Here is a 25,737-nt window from a genome sequence, read left to right as displayed (position 1 = left end):
TTTTATGGGAAATAGTTCACTGGCCAGAAAGTAGTATTTGTAAAAAATATTTCAAGAAAATCAGGATTTTTTGAGGATGGGTAGGGAACAATGAACTCCTTCCATAGACACCCCTCAGTATTCTTTTCCAGAGTATGACATTAAGATGTTTTGTGGTTTGCCATAACAAATACCGAAATGTAGCAGGAATACAATCTATGAATAAATACACCTCTAAAAAAAAAATGTGCACAGTTCTACTTTGCTATGCTCTGTGAACAGAATATAGAGGGGATTTAGTGGGACCATACATCTTAATCAGGAGCATCTTCATGTTCCCTTTCTCACATCACAATCCGGAAAGAAAAGTTTTGGTGCTGTTGAGGGTGTGGCCAACAACATAGGGTAAGAATGAGAGGCTGAAGGTGGAGAGGAACAGGATATGATTTTTTTTAAATGAACTTCACTGCAAAAAATGTATACTTAAGGTACTCCTAAAAAGTCAACACCACTAATTTAAGGAACTGTATATTACAGACCTGTGTCTATTATTACCTGTGGTGCCTGTGGTGGCCATTCTTTTTTTTTTTTTTTTACCTTTTTCTTCCTGACTGATTTGCTTGTGTACCCCAGTACAGAGCACTGTGTCAATCTCTTGGTCATTCTTTTTGGTTTGTTTACAGATGTGTTGTGTCCAAATGAAAGGTTGAATTATCTGCCTGTTTTCTTCAAGAGGGAGCTGAAAGTCTGGGAGCTGTGAATTTGCGAGGGAGCCTGAATGCCGCTGCTCATTTTATGTTCTTTTCTTGACAATTGATTATGTTGCTGACCTGAAGGCATGAGTTTGGCCTCTCCTAAATAACTAATAAGGAACATTCTGTCAAGCTGAGATTTAGATGAGGGGGGAATAAAGATGGATTTTGAATCAAGCTTTGTTGACTTAATCTTGGGATTTCTTGGCATCACTTTTATATAGCTTCAAGACATTGCATTTATCAGAACTGCAAAAGAAATCAGGCATGTCACTTCACATATAAAAGTTAAAACTATTCTTACTGAAGAGCATCTTTATTTCAGATAGCATTGAAAACAGCTAAAAGGCAAGGCCAAACATAGTAGCAATGAAAACAAATGTTTGTTGGACAAAGCTGTCCTTTTAGGGGATGAGTAAACAGGAGAAGCCATCTGCCTGAGACTGTTGGCTGAAAACAGATTTAATTAAATAGTGCATCCTTAATGATCAAGAATTTCTGTTTTTGACTACACAGTGTAGTTCTATTACAGCAGGTCAGTGGACAAAGCAGGTATTTGTTCATGATGTGTTGCCTGTCGCTCTGTTGTTGAGGCACTTCTAGCATCACAGCAAGACATCTTGCCTCAATGAAATAACCTTGTGGCTTTCTTAACAGATGTCTTTCTTTGCTAGTGCCATCGCTTTTATCAGACAGTTCTGCCTTCTTGTAAAGAAATGACTTTTTTGCTTGCTTACCGCTGTTTTGAGTAACAGTAGATATTTAGCAGATTGCCACGTCTTGGACTTAGCTTTTTGAAGTGTACTGTAATAGATTTTTGTACTTTGTAGACAATGTGTGTTTTTTTTATCATGTGATTTCTGCATCTTCTGGCTAACTAGGTATGACCATGAGATTCCTTAACAGCCTTCATAATCTGTTGGTTTGTTGTTCCAAATCTTAATTGGTTAATGTCTTGCTCGACAGAATGCGCTAGTATAGCAAACAAACAACGAAGTTTTGCAGCCCATGTAAGACAAAAATGCACTTTTCATGTTTTTGTTTTACAAAATGTCTGTGTTATGAACACTTAGCTGAGCAAATATAGTATTTGTAGTGATTTGTTCTTTTCTCTTTGTCCAGGTGTGTCTTTTCAGTAGTGACTCTCCATTTCACTTTTCCCATTGCTCTAGTATTATGAGTCTGTTTTTTGTAGTTAAGAATAAAAGAATGATAGAAAAAGATTTTGGGCTGTGGAACTTGGTCATCTACTCTAAAAACTGTTTAAAAACCATCCCTGATACAGTTCTGGTCCAGGACATCTGTCACTTTCCAAGCTGACAGCAATTTTCATGAGCTGTAAGTCTGAGAGTTATGTTAACTACCAGGTTAGGTGCAGACATTTGTTCTCTTTTAGAGAGTTAAAGATCAATGGTATGGTTGCCATACATTTGGCTGGCCTCGTTGCCATGAAAAGGTTCTTGTTACGTTAGGCATAGCTTGCTAGGGTTCATCTGCCTGTCTTGTCAATTGAAATCTTGTTCTGTTAGTATGTAGAGAAGGCAAACGTAGAATTATCTAATGGGCAAATTTAATTTTTTTAAATACTTTTCATGTTAACACCAGAAGATAATGGCAGTTGTTAAAAGAAATTTGTTCAACAGTTAGTTGTATAAACCACTTTCCATTCAGTCTCACTTATTTAAATTTACATCTTAAAATTATTTAACAAATTGGTGATTTAATAAAACATTGCATATAAAATTGAGATCAGTCCTACCTTATTAGTTACCTTCTAAACTACTTAACCTAGTGACAAATTTCTTCATCAGATTGGTGGTCAGGACTGATGCCCTCTGTGCATGCAAGTCTTCCTTTTTAAGGGTACTTCAGTTTCTTTTCTCTTTTGCTCATGCTTTCACTCCACTTTTAAGTAGTCCACTTTGTACACAGAATGTTCATTCAATGGATTTACTGGCAACTGGCACAGATAAAATAAGTGTTAGCCAATTAGTTTGCTCAAAGGGTGCCTTTTGTTGGTCTGACTGTAATGCAGTCATCTTTACCTTTCCTTCACTTCATGAAGGGAATTTGTTTAGCCCTAACCTCTTCTGTGAAGCTTTCTGTAAAGGAACTAAAGGTTTTCGGCCCCCTGTGTTGAGTTTACTCGAGGATGTGGAAAGGAATGAGAGCTGGCATTATTTCTTACAACAATAATGAGAGAATCTTTTGGCTTCCTCTGTTCATCACGAAGAAAGCTTTTCTTCTACCAGACAAAGAAGAAAAGAGAATGTAGCAGGTTGTTCACGGATCTGAGCATCTCAAGTTACAGCTAGTCTTTTTTTTTTTTTTTTTAAGTGTTTGTGTGGATCTTGGTCTTGGGGTCTTTTGAAGCTGCCTCAAAAGTGATTTCAAAGAGGGTACTAACACCTATTTAAGATCCTCTGTCCTTGACCTTCCTCCCGTTTACATAGATAAGAACAGTCCAGAGGCACACAGAATAGTTATGGAAAAAATATAACATGAATTACAGTTTTAGGGATCTTAGGTCTTAATAAGCTCACACTTTCACCTTACCTATTTCTGCCTTTTACTCATGGTCACACCTCTGAACTAGGAATGCTGAGCTGACCTAATTGCATTGAGCTGTCTTTTCTGAATACTCAGCTGTTGTGATTTTTCTGACCACCTTTCTGAACCTGTCTTCAACTTAATATAATTTCAAAATGAAATATTTGTCATTTTATGAGACAAAAGGAGGTCTCTAATGATAACTTGAAATGTTGGTTTGAGAGAGATCTTTATTTTAGACACTGGTATATTATAAATGCAGTTACACTGTTCCTTCAGATCCCTGGTTTGATACTGAACGTAGCATGAAAAATTACATGTTCTTCCTTTCCATATTAAGGGACTTAGTTTACTTGGTTATGTTTCAAAGAAAACAAAGTTAAATGGAAAAGTGGTTGATTCCATCTGAGTGGTAATTCATTTGTGGGGGTTGGCCTTCAAAGAGGCTGAGAAGAACTCAGAACATGCAAAGGGGAACAGTTCACTGGTTGCTTCTTTTGTCCTGGATGGATTTTTCACAAATACATATTTTTCTGACAAAAATATTAACAATGTATACATAAATAGGGGTTGAGCGATGCTGATTACATAAGGGCAATCTTTTAAGCAAATGCTATTGCTTTTAAGACTCTTTCAGAAAGACTTCATTTTATGACTGAGGCCCTCCATCTGAGAAGTAAATCTTAAGCTGTTCGCAACTTTTGGCAGCGGTTGGACTTTTTTTTTTATTGCAGATATTTTTTCTGCTCAAGGTTTTCAGCCCTGCATTGGCATCTTTAATGTCTGTATCTGGAAAGCTTTCATAAGTAACTTGATTCTTTCTTCTGTGGTGTTGGAATACTTTCTATGCTGCTGGTGGAAGTATATGTAAACTTCTATATTGTGATGTGCATTCATAACTATGAACCTGCAATTGACGGATTTAAGTTGCGTGATGTGTGAGAAGAACTATTATCCTTATAAATCAGATTCAAGTCCAGAACGCTAATATTGCATTAACTTCTCATTTTACTCACGTAGTATCTATGTGCCTGAATGCTTTGGTTATTAGTGCATTAAAATACTCAGTGAAGTGTAGCCCTCACAGCAGAAGTCCATTTAAAAACAGTTTAAAATGAGGGAAACATCAGTAGATTAAGATCTGTTCTTAACTTCAAAGCGGCCTGCTCCTATTTGACTGTCATTTTCATGACATCAGTATGCTGTTCCTGTCCCTTTACTACTGTCCAGCAGTTCCTGTCAGTGGTGACATTTTTGATCTGCCTTCCCTGGCAGGTAGACTTGCATCTAGACTTCATTGGTGATTGCTTAAGTACAGAACATAATGAGGTGAATAATAGGGGTTTGATCCAAACATTTAGTTGCATGTATTGTTGTTCTAATTTGTGATATAGTCAATCTGTACAGTTGGTATACATATGCAGGAATGGGATTAAGGCAGAGCTTGGCTGGAGTTGCACCTGAGGTATGTGGAAAGCAACAAGAGAGCTCTTAAAAGCATATCGACAGCCAAAGTAAGGGTAAAGGGAGAGTATGGCCCTGCTGCTGAATCAAGTAGGCACTGTGTGGTGCTCTCAGGTGTGGCAGAATTTAAGGAGTGGAGAGAGGTGGCATCCATGGTAAAGGAAGGTTAAGTTAAAGAGTGCATAAGTAAAACAAATCCAGATTCATGGGGCCAGATGTGACGTACCCGAGAGGACTGGCTGACAGGATTGTCAGACCTTTCCCTGTCTTCTCTGAGAAATCATGGCAAATGGGAGATCATCCTTAGTGACTGAAATGTGGCAAATGTTATATGTGTCTTCAAAAAAGACAAAGTCTGGACAACTGCGACAGTGAATGAAATAAATGAATTTGTATCATCATTATATTACTTGGTGTAAATAATGGAACAAGTGCTAAGGTGCTTCTAGTTCTGAAAAGATTCAAACCTATCGATAGGATCAGTGACATGTTGCTATTGTTAGTACAGCTGAACAGTTTCAGAAGGATAGTACAGGGTTTAGTCGTGCCTTGACAGTAGTTGGGAACGGCTGTTCAAACGTGATTGAAGTGGCGTTAGTGCATGGCTAGAGAGCGAGCACGTCCCCTGGGATGGTGATGGTGTTTCTGTCTTTGTTGTCTGTCTTGTCCTTGATTCACAGGCTGTTAAGCCATATACATCTCAACTGATGAGTAGTAGTGCATACAGATGACACATCTCTCAAGCAAATTGAAGCTGGTGACACTTTACGTTATTATGACATGCTGTATGTTGTAGCAGCTCAGTAGCAGTTTTACGACTGTGAGAACTGGCAACCTGGCAGTTGTTCTTAAGCTATGTCATTCCTCTTTGTGGGCTATAACCTGATTTTAAAATGGTGCTCTACGCAGGCAAGTCTTGAGTAAGTTTGCACCCATTTCAGTTGACTTACATGTTTTGCTCTAAGACAAATTTGAGTGGTGAAAGACAATTTTGGAAGTCACGCTTAACAGAACTGAATTTGGGTCTTGCTTCATTTGGTGTATTCCCTACACTGATGCTAAGTTATTACACATTACAAGAATACCATATGACTTGTGGAAATAAAGCTGGTTGGAAGATTATTCAGATGTGATGTGTTATGTATTGTTTGGGTATTTTAATACAGAACCAATAAATTAATGCATTTGCAATTATATGGAATGTTACTTCCATTAAGTTGTGATCCTTTGCACTGCAGAAGGTGGAAAGTCTTTTTCTTCCATGCAAACAAAGTAAAAAATCACAATAAAAGATTTTCTCTCTGAAGCAAGGCAACATGATGACAATCAAGCATTTCATGAAGAAACATGAAACATGGTAGCCTAAAAAGTATGAAAGGAAGATGTCTTGATGAAACCCTGCTGAACAGGACAAGTATTTCATAGCTGCTAAGCCCTCTGCTGTTTCTAGTGGAGTCCAATAGGTTGAACTGTTAGGGTTAATTTACCTGCTGAAAGACTCTTAGGAGTCCTTCCTCTGCTACATTGCATTTTCTGTATTGTTCTTGTGCTCTGCAAGAGTTATTCCTAGTAGAGGGCTGTGTGTTTTATTTATTAATAAATCTACGAATGTGTGGGGAGGAAATAGGATGTAAACAGTTCTCTGTAGTGCTTGCAATGCAGCACAGCTCTGCTTTTCTTTCATTGAACTACCACCAGTGTTTCTCTGTTTTTGAAAGAAATGCTTGCCGTATGTCATTGCAGCTTTTCTGTAAGACTACAAACTAATCTAATCTGTAGATGACTTTTTTTTTTTTTAAAGTTTAATTTAAGTTGCAATTACAAACTCAATGAAGTGGTTTTCTTTTGGAACAGATAGGATGATCCAAGAGGAGGACTCTGGAATACTCCGGTAACACATCCTGATTTTAAGATGTTTGTCCTTTTGTTTCCAAGTAATTAAGACATTTAGATAGTCTGTATGGAAGATTGACAGAACGGTATTTTTCCCCTTTAACAAAGGATGTATAAGGGCATGTAATACTAATATTAAAGTCAACGTGATTTTTCAATCAAGCTGATGTTAATTAGTAATCAATGTTCAATCAAGGATTTTTTGTAAGCTATATTCTGGCCCAGTTATAAGAACATAAGACGTTCTTCACTAGTATTTGTTGTTTTTTTTTTTTGTTTGTTTGTTTGTTTTTTAATTCAGAGATTAATACTATCGATTTCCTAGAACTTGGTAGATAAGGGAGAAGACTCAAAAAAAATTGTTTAGTTTTTCAATGTAAACTATTATTTCCAGCTTTTTTTTTTTTAACCAAACAAAAAATCCATCTTAGCTAAAATGCAGAACACACAAATCCCTACCCTTAGGGTCTGTTCTGAAGATCATTTAATTTTTAACCTGCATAAGTGAAAAACAAATACATGAATTTGTTGCTAGTAGCATAGGAGAAAGGAACCTCAGTTTGTAGGTCCTCGTCCAGGTACAGAAGGAGATTCAATACTCTATTTCCCATTCAGACTCATTTTTGCTCATTCTGTCTATGTCTGCTGAAGACTTCCTTAAAACAAACAAACAAGCAAAACAAACAAACAAAAAAGGCAATATTTTCAGTAGTTTTATTACTTGTCACTCGTGCATATGAGAAGTCTTCCAGTGTGAGCTGGAAAAAACAACACTGGAGAGCTAGCTAAAAAGTAGTCAAGCAAAGTAGGCTCTTTTGCTATTGTGTTTTTTATGATGGTTTATATGCTGGCTTTGCTATTAAGGATGGAAGGTTTTGTGGTGGGGAAAATATGGGGGAAAAACAAAATTACTTAAAACACTCCTTGTGTTGTGTGTGTGTCTGTCCCTGCCATGTGACCCAGTTCTCTTTGTCAGCTGTATATTGAGAGACAACCCTGGCCCAAAGGTTTTTGGTTGGGATCTTCTATTCTTTTAGAAACTCACTATAAAACCAAATGGAATCTAAATACTTAAATTTGTCATCTCATAAGTGCTTATTGTGCTTATATTCATAAGAAATTTTATGTATTTTCCCAAGTGTCACTTCATGGAATATGACATATTTAAAATTATCTGAATATACCTTAAATGTACAATCCACAATATATTAGTGTAAGTAATGTCTTGGAAAAATACAGAGCTGCTTTTAACTTAGGGATGGGGGATTGGGGGCTATTTGTGTAAGTCTGTAACGTGGAAGGAAATTTGATGACAATCCAACTTCATAGAGGCATTAAAAAGAAATCTACATTGTAATGTAGTGATGACTTTTGGATCACCATACGCAAAGAAGTGTTTTCAGAACAGTAGTTAAATATCACGTGTGATGTTCTCACAGAAGTTAAGTACCCCTGTGGCACTGGCCTGAAAGAACCAGCCTACCTGTAAGCTGTGAAATTACATGAGTGGAGGAAGTGTTGTGTTAATTTGGCACAAAGCCCACAGTCCATTGTGTGTGGCATGCATGGGGAGGTTGATCTGTCAAAAACGCATGGGTAGTAGAACACAAGGAGTGATAATAGAGGTTCAGCTGGTGGCATCTTCCTGAGTACTTTGCATTGAAAAACCATCCCCAGGATGCTCTGGGTGGATTGTGTTCTGGTTGTATGGTGAATTTTCAACAAAATGCACAATTATATTGCCTGCTGGAGATTGTGAAAGATGTTGTGATACCTTCGTAAAAAGAGGATTAATAACATGTTCTTTATAAGCCAAATGTAGCCCTCCGTTTCACCTCCTTAATAAATACTCTGCTGTAATTCTTAATTCTCTGAAGTGTAGATGCTAACCAATAGACTACTGCTTACTCTTAAGCCAAACAAAGTCATCTCTGTATTTACTGTAAAATGCAGCCTTTGTAGAATCTTTCCAGTATATAAAGTTTTTTAAAAACGGAAATAATAAATACAATTACATCAAAAATACATGTTCAAAACCTTAATATTAGCTAAGCTCACTTAATTCTCAGGTGAATAGGAAACCACTAATGAAGTGTTCATTCAATCCTGTGTATTACATTTTAGCTACTTCTGTGCATAACTGAGCCACTGTATGGCCTTGCTCTTCTCCTGCATGCACAAATGCGTAATTCAGTCTCATACATCCAGGTGGCAAATGGTGGGATGAAGGGAAGGGAGGACAAGACTGGGATTTCTGTTCTGTGGTTTACTTGATTCAAGTTACATTACTTAACTTATTTGAAAACCTAATGACTTTATAATGATTGTGGCGAGTCTCAAACACACTCAAAGAAACTGAACGTCTTTATAGCTAGATCTCTTTTTTGCAAAACTTTTCATTTCCGAAATGAAATGCAGCCCTCAGAAATGAAATGCAGCCCTCAGAAATTAAATAAATTGATTTTTTTTCATTGCTGTAGAATATAAGGCATATATAGAGAACACACAAATTGCTGATGGTCCTTAAAACATCTTCAAACCTCATTTGACATCCTTCTGTCACTTGGTCTCCCTCAGTATACCAATTCACTCATTTAGTGTCTATTTGCAGCTTCTTCCTGTGCTTCTGGCTTCTATGTAATGTGCATCTCTGCCTCCTTTCACCTTTGAGAGCATGCCTGCATTGGCTGCCACGTCAAAAACAAAGGGACAGGTCTATAGTTCTTCGACAGATAATAAAGTTTAATTCAGCTATCTTAAGTGAAATGGTGTCCTCCTTATTTAAAACCATGGAGTGGCTACTGCTTAAGGATTAAGTTAGACTTTTTATCAGAAAGCTAAGGGGGTGAATATTAGAAGTGTGTTTGGCAGGGTAAGAAGGATGTGGAACTAAAAGGGACTTCATAATGAAATAGCAGCTCATGGCAGTTTGTAACCCGAAGTGCACCAAAAACTGCTTACCTCAGTGCTGCAGGACTGAAAGGGGCTAATGTGACCCCAGTTTTTCAGTTAGAGAGAAACAAGTCAGTTCGCATTATGTCTGTACCAAGCAGATTAGTCGAAACTACACTAAAGAACAGTACTAGTGAGCACTCAGGCAAATGCAATGGATGGAAGAGGAAGCTGGACTCCGCTGTTTGCAGAAGACAGTGGTACTCAACAGATCTTACCAAGATCTTAAAAGGTATTGAGAAGCATGAGGGTGATGATATACATGTAGATCTTGTTTGTTGGGACAGATAAAAACTTTCTCTGTGGATTTCACAAGATGGTTGCCTATTTTAGTCTGTCCCATGTGTTTTTGTTGTTGTCTGTTTTTTTCCTGTTGGCCACTGTTGGAACAAGGTGCTATCAAGTTGGGCCTCTAATCCCACACTGTTTTATCTGTTACAGAGACAGTAGTGATTGTAACAGAAGTAGTAACTGACTAAAGGTTTTTGGAGGCTTGCACAGATGAATTAATGTTACTTTTTTATGTAATTGTGTTGTAAACTGTGGTAGCTAATTACTTAGGGGAGCTGCATATTAGGAATGCTGCAGATTCAAAGTACAAGATAACTGCTCACATGAATTTCTTCAACTGTATACTTTTTAATGTTGAACTGCCTCTAAAATTTGTGGTGAAGGCATAAAATATATGTATCTTACACTATTTTTTCCTTTCTCAGACATAATTTCTTCTAATTGTTTTAAATACTGAATAAAATGAAACTTTAGTGGCTCTGGGGAGGTTGTGAGACAAAAATCAAAGTCTTTAATGGCATGTGGCATGTTGCTTCACTCCGAAGGTTGAGATAGTACAAGAAATAAAAATCATTGTTTTTTTTGTCTTTTAAGTTTTTTTGATACCATCATTTACATGCCCAGATGATGAGACAGACAACTCTGTTTTACTAGGTTAAGTCTTAAAATTATTATTTTTATTTTATTTTTTTTTAGCGTACAGTCTGACTTCTGTACAAGTGGGTGATGGGGAGGAGCTATATTTTGTCCTCTGAATGTTGCCATTGTTCGTAGTTGCAAGTCAGGTGTTACGGTTTGAGAGTTTTTTCAGGTTTTCACTTTGAGGCTATCCATTATTAAGATTAGGTACACAATGACGCTGGGGGTATGTGTTTAACAGGGACGTATTGTACTCATTTCAGATGCTTCAGGATAGATACACGAGCTATCAAGATCATTGTTTTTTATTTACCTGCAACTTAGATCAATTATTTGGCGTCTCTTTGGTAAGTTTAATTTAATAGATGTCATTCAATTCACAGAATCTTAAAAGAGAAACTTTCCTTCAGTGCCTGTTACACATAGCTAAGACTGTTAGCTCAGGTCTATATTTCTGATTCTACAGAATATCTGTTTCTTGGTTAAGTGTATGTTGTATTGTTAGGAAGGTAGAAGGAAAAGTACCAATGCATGTTACTGCCGTGTAGGATAAGTTTTAATACTTTGATGTAGAATATGTCAAAATGACCATTGAGAGCTAATCTCCAAGTCCCTAACCACTGGAAGGATCAGATGTGCAAGGGTATATTAGTAAAGCTCTAAAGCTATTTGCAGTTGCCTAATTAATAACGCTAAACTCTTGGTAGTGGTTTCTTCAGTCTTAGATGTTTATCAAGGAAGTGTAGTTACAGCCATTTTATTTATGAGAAAAATGGAAACAGGGGAAGCTTACAGATACTTGCTGTTAGTGCTGAAATTGTCTTGAATGTCAAGTTGGTAGTTTAAACTGTATAGTTACTTGAAGTCAACTTTAAGTTCTATTCATGGAATTCTTTTGAAATCTAGGTACTTTTCCCTGTCTTTTTCTTTATTGAGACTCCTGTCACAACTTGTACTGCTGCATCTTTTTCTGTAGGCAACGACGTCTTGGTATAGAACTTGTGTTTCTAAGTTGTAAACAAGATGATCCAAAATTGGTACAAGTAAAACTCTTTACACAATTATACAGAGTGGGATGTGGGATATACATAAAGTCTAGGTCTCCTTTTGTGCATTTGGAAGTAAAACAACAATTCTTCAAACTAGTCAAGATGGAATCTGTTTTTGAACGTGAAAGTTCTTGTCAACAACAGTGACAGTACTAAGATGCATCATCCGACTGCAAAGTTTTCATATGCTGCCACTTGAAATGTTGAAGTACCTTCCATTTCTTGAGGTCCAAGGTAGTGTTTCTTCTGTAAGACAGAATAAATTAACTTGCTGAATTTCCAGTAGTACCTTGCAGATATTGGCAGGCTTTACGCAGGCTTCTATGTGCCTATGTAGAAGTAGGCAGGTGTGGGGTGGCATTCCTCTTGAAGTGCTAGCACCTTATTGTAAGTCACGCTAATGGATGTGAACATGATGCTATGTATTTCAGTTTGCATGTTGCCAGTGATCACTTGGAAAGTAGTACTATAATTGCTTCTCTGTTTAAACATCTTTATGCAAACTGGAGGTTAGACTACGATGGCCACTCAACATGTGTATTCCAAATTCTGTAGTGGACCTTTTGTGTTGTTCCCCTAAAAGTGAAGACACTTGTTTCAGGCTGAGTGAAAATGCATGTGTGTGTTTTATTTTTAGCTATAAATAAGTGTATGTATATACATGCATATATAAATATGTTTGCATATGCGTACAATGTGTATATAGTAGAACATGCAGCAAAACATGGAAACAGACACTGCTTCACCCAGCTGGGTGTTAATCGTATGTTTTAAATTTGTAGTGAAGTTGGTTATGAGAAACTTTGTGGGGAAACAGTCACGAGGATTTGCGTAACAAATATGACATGGGTGTGTTGGGTATGTTTAAAGCAATCTTTTAACAATTAAAGGAAGGATTCCAACTTTTTAAAGTAAATTATTTCAGAAGAATATTGGTAGATGAAAACCATGTATGTTGGTGGACTCCAGGTGACTTGTAGTAATGTAATTCCGAAAGTGTCGTGTCCTAGCTTATGATGGAAAAAGCAGTTTCTAACCCTGGTTTTCTTAGGACCCATATTTTGGGAGCATTTGTAATGGCACAGTGCAGAATATTACCGTGGAGAGATAAACTACTCTAGAAGGATACCTTTTATTAATTGTGTTATTTTCTTCTTTGTCCTGAATTAATTTTAATGGTGGCAAATACCAGAGTTCTTCTGTTGTCTCCAAGCAGGTGTATTCTACTTCGAATTGTAAAAGCTTCTTGAAGCTGAAGACAGTTGAAAACGACATATTACGTGTATAGAATATAAAATGAGGATGTATACTATATATAGGAAAATTAATATTATGTAATAGCTGACAAGGTAGTTGTGAAGACTGAAAACTGGAATTATGTGAATGCTCTTGAACATGAATTAAGGGAGGTTTTTTTTTTTTATTACTTCTAAGTAATTCTAGTAATTCAACTTGTGAATTATATGTTGCTTAAATGCAATAACTGTTTAATCAAAAACTTATGTCACTTGAGGCTTCATGAAGAAAACTGACCTAGCTGGTGCTACCCATGATAGTTTCTGCTGAGATTCTTCTGAAAATTTTTGGCTTCAGTGATGTAAAAGTTTCTCAAAAGGCCAGACACCTGTAGTTCTAAATGAGAACATGTATGATGAGACCTGCTGAAACATGTTGGCTTTCTTTCCTCCTTGCCTTATGATTAAAAAGGGGCTTTTGTTTGATTCTCATAATGTAATGTGTGAATCTCTTAAAAGAACTTAATCTTTTTAAATGTCATTATAATTATGAAAAACAATCTCTTTTGTGGACAGAATTTATTTAATTGCAAGTGTTGCCAATAATGTAATCAGTTATACTGAGCTCTCTATTAATTTCAACTTTCTTAAAGGGTAGTTTAAATTCTTTAGTTATGTTCTCTTAGTAAGATATTTTGTTTCTTTTCATTCTAGGCTATTTACTTTCTAGAAGAGAGGGTCAAGCAGGATCCCCTGAAAAGCCGTTGTCTGATCTGGGTCGTCTCTCATACTTGGCTTACTGGAAAAGTGTAATTTTAGAATACCTTAACTGCCACCATGAAAAACAAATCAGCATCAAAGGAATGAGTCGAGCTACGGGAATGTGTCCACATGATATTGCCACAACCCTGCAGCAGCATAGCATGATAGATAAAAGAGAAGATAGGTCAGTGAATCTTACACAAATTGTAAAAAATGATGAGACAAAATACTTACTTTGTCCACGTACAAAACGTGATATAAAAAATGCCCATGTAAAATTCTGACTTAAAATTGAGTAACAATCTTACTGAAGAAGTCAGTAAGGCTGGATCATTTTAATGGGGTCCTGCATAAAGACTTTCTTTTCCATAACCAAATGGTGTTTTTTGGATCCTCTTTCATGTTAATGGTTGTTAGAAGGGTGTTGCGAGCTTGAAACGTTTTCAGTGAAGAATTTAGTTTCATTCAGTATCATCATCTGTAAGTACAATTTTTTTAAAGAGTTTATATTTAATGCTATGATCAATATTGAAAAGTTGAGTTAAATGCACTGAGAAGGTGAGTTCCTATTTTGTAAATGTCGTCTTTCTTAATGATCTTGATTGCTGTTTTAAACACTGCATGATTTTATGTATTGCATTTTTTAATTTTTTTATATAATTTTTTTTTTTATAAAATGCCTTAAATGATTTTCAGTGGTATTTCTGTTTCTGAAGACTTTAATTCTTTCTGGATAGTCCAATCATGGAAACATAATTAAGTGAAATTGCCTTGCAAACAGTGAGGTGCCAAGAAATAAAATGAAGATCACAGATTAGCTCAGCTTCAGTAACTTTTATGTGCACCAATACTAGTATTCAAAACCAGTAAGTTTTGAACTGGTAGGAATGCAAGTATTCAAAAAGGAGATTGGCCTACAGGATGGTGTTATGAGAGTGATTTAGAAGGCTGTCATTAGATTAAAACCTTAATTTTCTGGGGTGCTTATTTGTAGGCAATCTGATGGGATTTATTTTACAAGATAAATAAATGTGTATTAATTACTACTGTGAAACTTGTGCCCTTTCACAAATTACTATAGGCTTTGAATACTGACATCCAGTTAAAAAATCATGCTTTTTCATCTACAGAATTCAAATTACTTTATAAACACAGTCAGTTAATTTTTTTTTTCCACATGTAGTAAAGCTTAGACAGGGACATGAACTGACCTGGCTAAAGGTATCCAGGTCAGTAGCTGAGCTAGGAAAATAAATCACATCTTGGAAATGCCTGTCCAGACATTTACCTTGGGAGTCAGGTATGGCTCCTTATTATTTCCTACATTTAATTAATTGTTCTTACATTAGTGAGGTAGAGGTTTGTCACAGTTCTGCAAAAAAATGTTCATCTGGATTTGATTTTTTTTTCCCAAGCGTTCTCTTGGTGGAAAGTAATGTAGTCACTTGATGCCTTCAAAATCCTTGCTTAGAAGAAGTTTAAACTTTTATAGTTATTTACTTTATAACAGGATACTTCAGCGGGGTATGTGCTAGCATACTGCTATTACGTTAGTCTTTGTCTACATTTGATATGCTACTTCATAATAATTAGGAAGCTGTTTTCTACTGCATCAGCATAAGACTGAGGTACATTTTTATGTTTTGTTAGAAGACCTGTGTTTATAACTTCTTTTCTTGTCCATTTAGCTGCCATCTTCAGTTACAGTATTAACAAGTTTCTTATTCTTTGCTTCATGATCCACAGTGTTTTGTTTTTATTCATATGTCATATTAAAATAGGAAACTGCTCTGGCAGAGTGTTAGAGCCTACACTAAACCTACTGCATGTATTTAGACTGGTTTACTGTAACAGCTTAACTTTCTTCCCTAGTGATGTTTAGTGTTGAGTTTTCCTTTCATCAACTGTTGTTTCCTTACTTTTCTTAGAAAACAGTCAGCAGTGTGTGTTATCTGTGTACATTAGCTGCTATTTTTAGTTTGATTCATCTGTTGCTTTACCAGTTTATTTTCACAGGTTATTGTGCAAAAGGATTTAATCTGTAGGAAGACTGTTTTACATGATCACTTTCTAAAATAAAATACTTTTTATTGGATTGTAGATTTGTAATTATTAGAAGGGAAAAGCTGATTTCAAGTCATATGGAGAAACTGAAAGCAAATCCACGTATTAATGAAGTAGATCCTGAAAGCTTGAGATGGACTCCTCTGTTAGTTTCTAATGCTGCAGTTTCTGAAGAAGAGAGAGAAGCAGAAAAGGAGGTAATAGCAGCAACTTTTTTTCTGAATTTCCTTTCTTTTAAATTTCATCATTCCCTAATATTCAACAGTAGGCTACCTTAAATAGAGCAGTTGTAATTTTGACCTCTGCCTAATTATGGAGGATACTGATTATGTTGTAATGCACAGTTTTGGAAACTGCTCAGCCAGACATGGTAACTTTTTCGGGGAGGGGGGATGAATATTAAAACTTAAAAATGTGAATCTCTTGTTGTGGAGACGTATTTATCACTCCTGAGGTAGTCGAGGAGCATGTAATCAGATCAAATTTGGTGCAGAGCTCAGGGGCTGCAATGTCAATCGATTCTTTGTGTTATGAACTTGCTCAAAGTGATCCATGTCAGTGGGCATGTAATGTAGTGCTAAAGGACTTAAATCAATTCGCTGCATCATTAATAGTGCTAAATATCCCATGAAATGCAATCTTCTTTGGTTTGTTATCCTAACTGTTGTAAAGGAGCCTACTAGATGATTCAGCTGAAATGTTGTTGCTAGGTTAGCCAGCAGTGCTAATCAGGGTTGACTTATTGTAACTCTTTAGCAGAACGTAAAGGATATGGCTAAGTAAATGCTGTTTCAGTGACCCGTTATTTTAACCTCAACCCTTCAGGCTGAGCGTCTGATGGAGCAAGCTAGCTGCTGGGAAAAGGAAGAGCAAGAAATATTCTCCACAAGAACTAATAGTAGGCAATCACCTGCAAAAGTACAATCTAAAAATAAATATTTGCGATCTCCAGAAAGTGTGGCAGTGGTGGGGGAACGAGGGCAATCCACAGAACAATCTAAGGAGAGCAGCGAGGAGGATGGTGGGGATGAGAATCAGCAGAGTTCGCCTCCCCGGCTGACAAAGCCACAGTCTCTGACCATGAAAAGAAAGGTGTGTTATTCAGTGGTTTGATTTTGTCATTTAACTCTGATTTCAATCAAAGCATTATCATCACAATAACAGTCTATTTTGTTTAGAAGTATTTATTAGACTGTTTTAGTTCTATTCTCTATCGTTAGAGCACTGAATGCTTCCTGTATTTGTTTTCTTCCCTTCCATTCAACTTCTTATCTTTTTGATTTTTTTCTTTATCTTATAAATCTGTCACATGTAAAAACATGGGTGCCACCAAAGAAATCAGAATTTCGTGTTTATTTTTAAACTAGTGACTGCCATCTGCTGTTGGGCATTGGTATTGATTCACTATTTCAGTAGTTTTTCCTTTTTCCCTTTTTCATTTTAAGATGGACTCCAACTTGAGGGGCTTGTATTCTTGAAGTCCATTAATACAGGAAATCTGTAAGGGGAGTACTTTTTTTCCAAACAAAAAGGCATTTATGTTTTAACCCATATCCTTCTAATCTCAAAGAAATGTAAATGTCATTTTCTGCTTGCTGCGGTGTTTACATAGTCTTGAATTTTGTTGAGAAGTTAACTGTTTGAATGGCTTAAATTACTGAAACAAGCACCCCAGAATTTTAAAACACATGATTTAGCACGTGTTTAGATGTCTTTGGTGAGAACTAGGGAACAGGAGTGTCTCTTTATTTTATTTTAAATTAACAGACTTCAAAGAAACTGTGAATCTCTGAGAAATATAATTGCATAGCAATAGAAATAAAAAATTTAGGTAACTGTTTCTTTATAGCCGTTAACTATGGGATTCTTTAATGTACTGGTAAGACCAATGTACAGCTTGAGGTGCATTTCCTTTGCTTTTACTTTTTTTAATATATGTTATTTATTTATTTACTGTAAAATAGAAAACAAATGTAGGAAAAAAATCTGATACTTGTGAATGTTCTTGGATTCTAAATCTACAATGGAAAATCTTGTAAATACAATTTACTTAGTATTGCTATGAATGTCATTTAACAGAAGTAGAATGTAGAAATCACTGTTGTATGAAGAAACTTATAGTCCTCATTTTTCCCCTACAGAAGGGTTTGTGTGTATGGATAAATACATATCTGTTTTAACTGTGTATACTTTACACATTTTACGCATGGAGTTGATCTACATTAGTATTTGATACCATGGTATTTTGGCATGAGTAAATTGATTAATGTGAACTCACTTAACATAAATGTATTTACTACTGCACCGAGTCAACTGACAAAACAGGACTGTAGGAAGAGTTATATTTGTGGAATTATTTTTCAGAGACCTTTCCTACTGAAAAAGAAAAGAGGCCGTAAACGCAGAAGGATTAATAGCAGTGTTACAACAGAGACAATTTCTGAAACAACAGAGGTGTTGAATGAGCCATTTGATAACTCAGATGAGGAACGTCCCATGCCACAGCTAGAACCTACCTGTGAGATGGATGGGGAAGATGATGACTTGAAGCCTGTAATTAGAAAAACTTTTGAATATCAGCCTGGGCAGCAGAAACAGGAGGAAGAGGAAGAACAGAACAAGGAGGAGAAAGACATTCGTTGTTACAGGAGTGATGACAACTGTACAAGTAAGCTGAAAATGTTCTTATCTTAACAAAATTAATTTGTCATGTGGGTTTCAAAGGAAATGTTATTCTTGTCATAAATAGGAAAGTTATAAAAAAGTTGTGTTTGGCTATTTTGATCTTATTTTTGATCTCTTTAAAATCTTATTGTAATGATTTTTGCTTAGAGGTGCTACTGGAGCCTTTATTAGAATCTGGTGGTGGCTTCATTTTTTTCTTTGTTTGTTTTGTTTTGTTTCTGTTGTTTGCTTTTTTTTTTTTTTTCCTCTATCCCAGAAGTATTAACGCTATAATATTTTTTGTTCAGAAAAAAAGTTTTCCAGTCTGAAACACTGGAGTCCATGCCATGTTGCCAAAAATAACTTCTCTGTCCCTGCAACAGGGCACTTCATACTCCACAGAGCAAGAGTGTCTTTGGAATGTTATCTAATCTTGTTTTTGTATCTTGGTAAAAGATACAAGCAAAAAGGAATATCTAGATTACAGAAATATCTTTCTGTTCAACATTGCCGGTAATTCAACGAAATGTCTGTAGTTTCTGGGGAACAGTATGTCCTCATCTGCATTCAGCACTGTGGTACCTGTTTTTATCCCCTCAAAACAGATTGTTTTAACTGCTTATCTAGTTTGATTTCAAATATATTTCCTGGCAGAAAAGCTAATGGATGGCTAGTGAAACTACTAATGAGCTATTCTAAATGTATGCTCATACCTTGACCTCCTGGCTGTCAAATTACATTTGTAAGTTTTAATTCCAGAATGAATGACTGGATTCTTAGTGCTACATATTTCTTTAAGAAGCCAATGAGTACTACTTCCATGTTTTTGTAATTACATGGAAGGTTTAATCTTTGTGATCCTCAGTTTGAGGATCCACTAATTTCTATTTTAAAACAGCTTTTGTGCAACTAGAACAGCCATGCTTATGAGCGTTGATGCTGTTACAAACCAGATACATTATACCACAGATACATTAGAATATTACTGCTTTTTCATGCTTCTTAGCAGGACTTGATTAAAGTAGTAGTAGCAAATTCAGTGTTCTAGCTATGTCCCAGTGACCAGGTTTGTACTTTGCTAATGAAACTGGTATTGTGTATTTGTCCTGGACAATGTCATCACATTAATTGACTGTAGTAGTGTTATAGCACTACAGTGAGAGGCAGAAATCAGCCAAGGAGTATCACTGAAGCCTTTACACTCCCAAGTGCAGCATGTTGTATCTTGAGAATTCACACTTTTTTCTGGTATATATGTAAGTGGTACCTAGGGAGAAAGAAGAGAAGAGTGATTGTTTGGAGAGGTTTTTTTAATAGACAGTGGATTAATTTAGTGTTCTGATGTGCTCTGTGTTTAATTTCAATTATCTTTTAGCTTTTGTCATGTGTTATGAGTTGTGCCATGATATGCTGCCCCTGAGAAGATACTTTTGAATGAACCACCTCTTTGCAGTGTTGGCACTAAGGCATGATTAGATGCTTACTCTAGTCTGTCCTCCCCTGTCCTCCAGTATGGTCAAAAAGGTGACTCCAGACTCTCACATTCCTGCTGTCAAAACAAAACAAAAAACAAAAACCCAAAACACATTAGCTTCATGTCTATATAAAGTGACCACAGAGTTCTTATTCTAAAAATAAAGGCTAATAATCACATCCTTGGATGATATGTTTAGTTTAGTTTACATGTGGTGTGATTTAAATCTCTAGGGTTCTTTTGGTGTATAAATGGTGGTTCCAATGGTCACTGTTAAAAGGCCACCAATCAAGAGGCACTTTACATATCTGTGTAAGTGTGTTTGAGCTGTGCTTATTATGTATTTCTTTTGTGGTATAAAATCTGTTTATAACTCTCATTCCAGAGTTTCTTAATGCATTTTGAGTTCATAAATTACTTTGGGTTTATGTTTGAAAGTATTGATTCATTAGTCTGTGCAAGCTAAGATGTTTCTTTTGTCTCTGTTGCCTCCCAAAGATAATACAGACGATGTAGCTGTGTTGGAAGAAAGCACTAAAGACAATCTTGAACCTTTAAAGAGTAAGCAGGGTTGGCCTAAAGGAGTTAAGCGTGGTCCATCTAAATGGAGGCAAAACAAAGAAAGAAAACCTGGCTTTAAGCTTAATTTATACACTCCACCTGAGACTCCTATGGAGCCTGACTATCAGGTGCTGGTAGAGGAGCAGAAGGAAGTAGCTGAAGATAAGCCCTGCCCAGTACCTGCTGTTACGGAGGAAGAGATTAAAGAGCCTGCTGAAGGATTACCACCACCAGATGATAAGGTAAAAGAGGTAGAGCCTGAACCTCTGCATCCATCCAGTGAACCCTTTGAAAAACAAGAAAATGATACGGTGAAAGCTGGGGAAGAAGAAAGGAATGTAGAAGAAAGTGGAATCGATTCAAAAGATGAAGAAAAAGACAAGCCAGATGAGGCTTTTCTGCAAAAAGAAGAGTCCGTGCACTTGGATGATCATGAGGAAGAAGAAGAGGATGACGAAGAACCTTCTCACAATGAGGATCATGATGCAGATGATGAGGACGATAGCCACATGGGTTCAGCAGAAGTGGAGAAGGAGGATTTGCCTGGCGAAGCTTTCAAGGAAATGCTGGAAACACAACAGTCTTTTTTAGACGTAAATGTTCAAACTGGTAATTCAAATCAGGAGGACTTAATGAATTGTAGTGTTGACCTTGCAGCTGATGAGTGTGAAAGTGACCAGAAAGAAGTAACTACAGATTCAGATCCAGTGCCGGAATCTGATGATGATCATACAGATAACAACCAGGACCAAAAAGCTGATGAAGAATTACATTCCGATTTCAAGGGAGAGAGTAGTGAGACCATGGAGATTGATTCTGAGACTGTTCAAGCAGTACAGTCTCTAACCCAAGAAGCAAGTGAACATGAAGATACATTTCAGGATTGTGCAGAGACTCAAGAGGCCTGTAGAAGTTTGCAAAACTATGCCCATACCGACCAAAGCCCCCAGATGACCACGCTGGATGATTGTCAGCAGTCTGACCACAGTAGCCCTGTTTCCTCTGTGCACTCTCATCCCAGCCAGTCAGTTCGTTCTGTTAATAGTCCAAATGTTGCTCCATTAGAGAACAACTACGCTCAGATCAGCCCAGATCAAAGTGCCATTTCTGTGCCGTCTCTACAGAACATGGAGACCAGTCCAATGATGGATGTTCCCTCAGTTTCTGATCATTCGCAACAAGTTGTGGATAGTGGGTTTAGTGATTTAGGAAGCATTGAGAGTACAACAGAAAACTATGAAAACCCAAGCAGTTACGATTCTACAATGGGTAGTAGTATCTGTGGAAACAACTCTTCACAAAACAGTTGCTCATACAGTAGCCTTACGTCTAGTAACCTAACACAGAGCAGCTGTGCAGTGACACAGCAGATGTCCAACATCAATGGAAGCTGCAGTATGATGCAACAAACAAATATCAGCTCCCCTCCCACTTGTAATGTAAAATCTCCCCAAGGTTGTGTTGTTGAAAGGCCTCCAAGCAGCAACCAACAGTTATCTCAGTGCAGCATGGCCGCTAACTTTACACCACCTATGCAGTTAACTGAAATCCCCGAGACTGGCAATGCCAACATTGGCTTATACGAAAGAATGGGTCAGAGCGAATTCGGACCGGGGCATTACTCTCAGCCATCGGCCACCTTCAGCCTTGCCAAACTGCAGCAGTTAACTAACACGCTTATGGATCATTCTTTGCCTTACAGCCATTCAGCTGCTGTAACTTCCTATGCAAACAGTGCCTCTTTGTCCACCCCCCTAAGTAATACAGGGCTTGTTCAGCTTTCTCAGTCTCCACATGCTGTTCCTGGAGGACCCCAAGCACAGGCTACCATGACCCCTCCCCCTAACCTTACTCCTCCTCCCATGAATTTGCCACCTCCCCTTTTGCAGCGTAATATGACTTCATCGAATATAGGAATATCCCACACCCAAAGACTGCAGACTCAAATGGCCAGCAAAGGTCATGTTTCTGTAAGAACCAAATCCACACCTCTGCCACCTGCTGCAGCAGCTCATCAGCCCCAAATTTACGGGCGTGCTTCACAGACTGTGGCCATGCAAGGGCCCGCGCGGACCTTAACAATGCAGCGTGGTATGAACATGAGCGTAAACTTGATGCCAGCCCCAGCTTATAATGTCAATTCAGTGAACATGAATATGAATACCCTTAATGCTATGAATGGTTATAGTATGTCCCAGCCGATGATGAATAGCGGATATCACAGTAATCATGGGTATATGAATCAAACGCCCCAGTACCCTATGCAGATGCAGATGGGGATGATGGGAACTCAGCCATATGCACAGCAGCCAATGCAGACAGCACCCCACAGTAACATGATGTACACCCCTCCAGGGCATCATGGCTACATGAATACAGGCATGTCTAAACAGTCTCTTAATGGCTCCTACATGCGAAGGTAGGCCCTTTGGAGAGACAAACTACCAAACTGGCGTATTGGATTGATCTGCACAAATATCTTTTGGAGAGTACGATTTCAAAACCAGCAATTGGTGTGAATGCAAAAACATTTGTTGGCACCATTTAAAAGCTGTATGCAGCAGAAAGCCTTATACAAGTTTTTCTTTTTTCTTTTTTCTTTTTTTGTTTTTTTTTCCTTTTTTGCTTTAAATTTGTGGGATTTTCCTTTTCTTCTGTTTTCTTTGGGGGGAACTAGGTGGTTTTCCATTTTTTTGTTTATTTCACTGAGCTTGAAGTTTTCTGGAAAGGAAGAACTCTTTCTATGAACTGCAATTACACAGCAGCTGATGGTTCAGAGCCATTTTATGTGCCTGCTCCCATTAAAAATGTGGATAAATAGACTCCAAAACTATCAGACAGTACTGAATCTTGAGCTTTTCTCTCTCCTTTCCCCACATGTAAATGCCTTTTAGCAGTTCTTTTATTGTATTATTTTGTTTCTGAAGGTGACACTTCCGCATGCCGCTAATGTCTTTGTTAGTGACAGTGCATTTTGTAGTACTGTACAAGTGTTGTGCTTAACAGTAAGCCATTTCTTAATTTTTTTGCCTTGATTAGGTTACCCTAGTTTGAGGGTAAAAAAACAGAACTATATTTTTGTTAATTATAAAACTTGTAAAAAATAATAAAAAAAAAAGCTGCAAAAGCTATTCACATTTTGGTTAGTTCAAAGGGTTTTATTGCTGTATGTTTAGTGTAAAGTTGAGACTCTCTTCCATTTTGGTGACCAGTTTCTTTGGGGCTGGGATAGGGAAAAAGGCAGCTTTCTGTTTTATATATACTGTTTTGGGTTTTTGTTGATTGAGACATCTCAGTGTTTATTTGTCAAGTTTTGAAACACTTTCATATATGTCCAAATACTTGGCAGGATTTAAAAAAAAAAAAAGTAGTGAATTTGGTGTAAAGTTGCTATTTTATGGAAATGCCTCTAACTTTACATTTTCATTCCATCTGTAGATTTTTCTATCTTTATAAAATATTGGAGTTATTTTTTAAGGGAAAAAATAGAGCAGTAGCGTGTGAATAGCTCAAACTAAGCTTACAGATCGCATGTAAAAAGGCAAAAGTTATTTGTGTCTGTTTATATTGCTTCCTTTTTTGTAGCCTTTGTACCTGTACAGAGTGACTGTAAGGGCCGAACAGAAGAGGCTTGATACATGTAAAAATAGGACCCAGTGACACTCTTGTATTTATCTGTTATCTTTTTAGTCAGTCACTTAAAACAAAACAAAACAAAAAGCCCACAATGAAACACCCAAGAAACAAAAATAAAAACTGCAAAAAACATCCCCCCCAGCTGTACATTTTAACATAAAATAAATTATGATGAGCCATTTTTAGCCTCTTGTGTCTTGTCATAGTTTGATGTTGCATGGGAATTACCTCCTGAAACAGTGTTTGTTACAGTGCTTTCACATGCTTGATCTAAAGCCCATTAAAGTTGATGGGGTTTGGATTAGGCTGTTAGAGCCGAAGTGTAGGTTACTCATCATAATTGCATACACCTTGTGAAAATAAAGAGTATCTAAGATTATTTTTTTTAATAATCTTAATAAAATATTGAATAAATATGTATTTAATACATTACAAGGTTGTCAATATTTAATGTATGAAACTTTTTTTCCTATAGAAAGTGTTAATATGTATGTAAAAGGGTATATGACAATGAACATGATGCTTGGAATGTATGTTAATGATAGACCTGATCTCTTCCTTTCACCATTGCTATGTTACAAGGTGATACAAATCTTCCATAGAACCTTTGCGTTCTGCATGTATACCTATACATACACACACACGTGTGAACACTTTTAATATGGCAATAGGTCTGTAAAAAGAAGAAGAAAGCTATCTGTACATGGACTTTTTGAGTGCACCAAGTTTAAATCAGTGTTCGTGAATCTGCACCAGAAAAAAATCTTGTAAGAATTCTTCAAAATGCACCCAAAGTGAATGTTGCCACTGAATTCTCCTCTACCCCACTGACATTGCAGGAAGGTTGCTAACTAAGGTGAAAGAATAGGTCAGTGTAGTTGAAAATACCATCTCCCATTGTAGAATGTAAAGCAGCTTTATATATGTGATTCTACATGTTGAAAAGTCAAAGAAAATGTGTATTTTTTTAAACCTTTGAATTGCGTGCTGTTGCCAAACCAATATATTGATGCTACAGATCCAGACTCATTACCTGTTCAATTTAAATGTGATGGGGCAGCAGTCTAATCTAGCAGTAGATTTGAATGGGAGGTGAAGTTTCCACTCAAACAGTAATTCAGAATAACTTTCTTTAAAAGGATTTTAGAAAGCACAATATAATGAATATTTTTGTTCATGTACTTACACTGTCACATTTGCTTTATGAAGCCAGAGAGTATTCATGGTACTTAGATGATCTGTGTGCCTTCAGAAATTCACTGTCACATTTTATTATGCGTAGTGAAAGGAAAGATGAACCCAACAGTTAATGTGTAGCCTTTGAGTGTGTATAACTAGGACCTTGCATCTTGGTTGAATAACTTCAAATCAAAATAGCAACATGTCTTATGGTTTTTTATTTTCATGTTTTTAGAGTGAATATAGAAGACACCTGGGTTTTTATCTAATGCTGTTCAGTTTCAGGTTCCCAAGTCTGTAATAAACAGTCAAATCAGATTTTGCCATTTCAGTATGTAGCAACCTGAAACAGAGCATCCTGACTCTGGCATATTGCTAATATTCTGTATTGCAATACATGGATTAAAACTTGGGTGGAGAATGATGTACTGTGTATTGCACAACAGGCAAGTTTCCAACATGACTTTTTATTTGAGAATGGAATTCCTTTCAGCAGGACAAATGGCTCTTCTAAATCTTTCCCCATAGTGACTGTTCAAGCTGTGAATTGCATTACTGCACTGCAATTTCTGCTTTATAAGAAGGCTTTCTCA

At 36.8% G+C, this 25,737-nt stretch overlaps 1 protein-coding gene across 8 annotated transcripts in view; it reads left to right on the top strand.

Annotated features, from left to right (window-relative positions):
• Positions 1-24,150, top strand: part of KAT6B (lysine acetyltransferase 6B) — a 111,508-nt gene extending 87,358 nt beyond the window's left edge. For all 8 annotated transcript variants that reach the window (XM_068687764.1, XM_068687761.1, XM_068687766.1 and 5 more), the window contains 5 exons: positions 13,519-13,750; positions 15,668-15,827; positions 16,456-16,722; positions 17,995-18,298; positions 20,267-24,150. In XM_068687764.1, the coding sequence (XP_068543865.1) occupies positions 13,519-13,750; positions 15,668-15,827; positions 16,456-16,722; positions 17,995-18,298; positions 20,267-22,752 (3,449 nt within the window). In that variant the 3' untranslated portion in view covers positions 22,753-24,150. The remainder of the gene's footprint in view (positions 1-13,518; positions 13,751-15,667; positions 15,828-16,455; positions 16,723-17,994; positions 18,299-20,266) is intronic.
• Positions 24,151-25,737: the final 1,587 nt, after the last annotated feature.

This window comes from Anas acuta, chromosome 7 (assembly GCF_963932015.1).
Source record: "Anas acuta chromosome 7, bAnaAcu1.1, whole genome shotgun sequence".
Lineage (NCBI taxonomy): Eukaryota > Metazoa > Chordata > Aves > Anseriformes > Anatidae > Anas > Anas acuta.
This window is presented reverse-complemented; position numbering and strand designations above follow the sequence as displayed.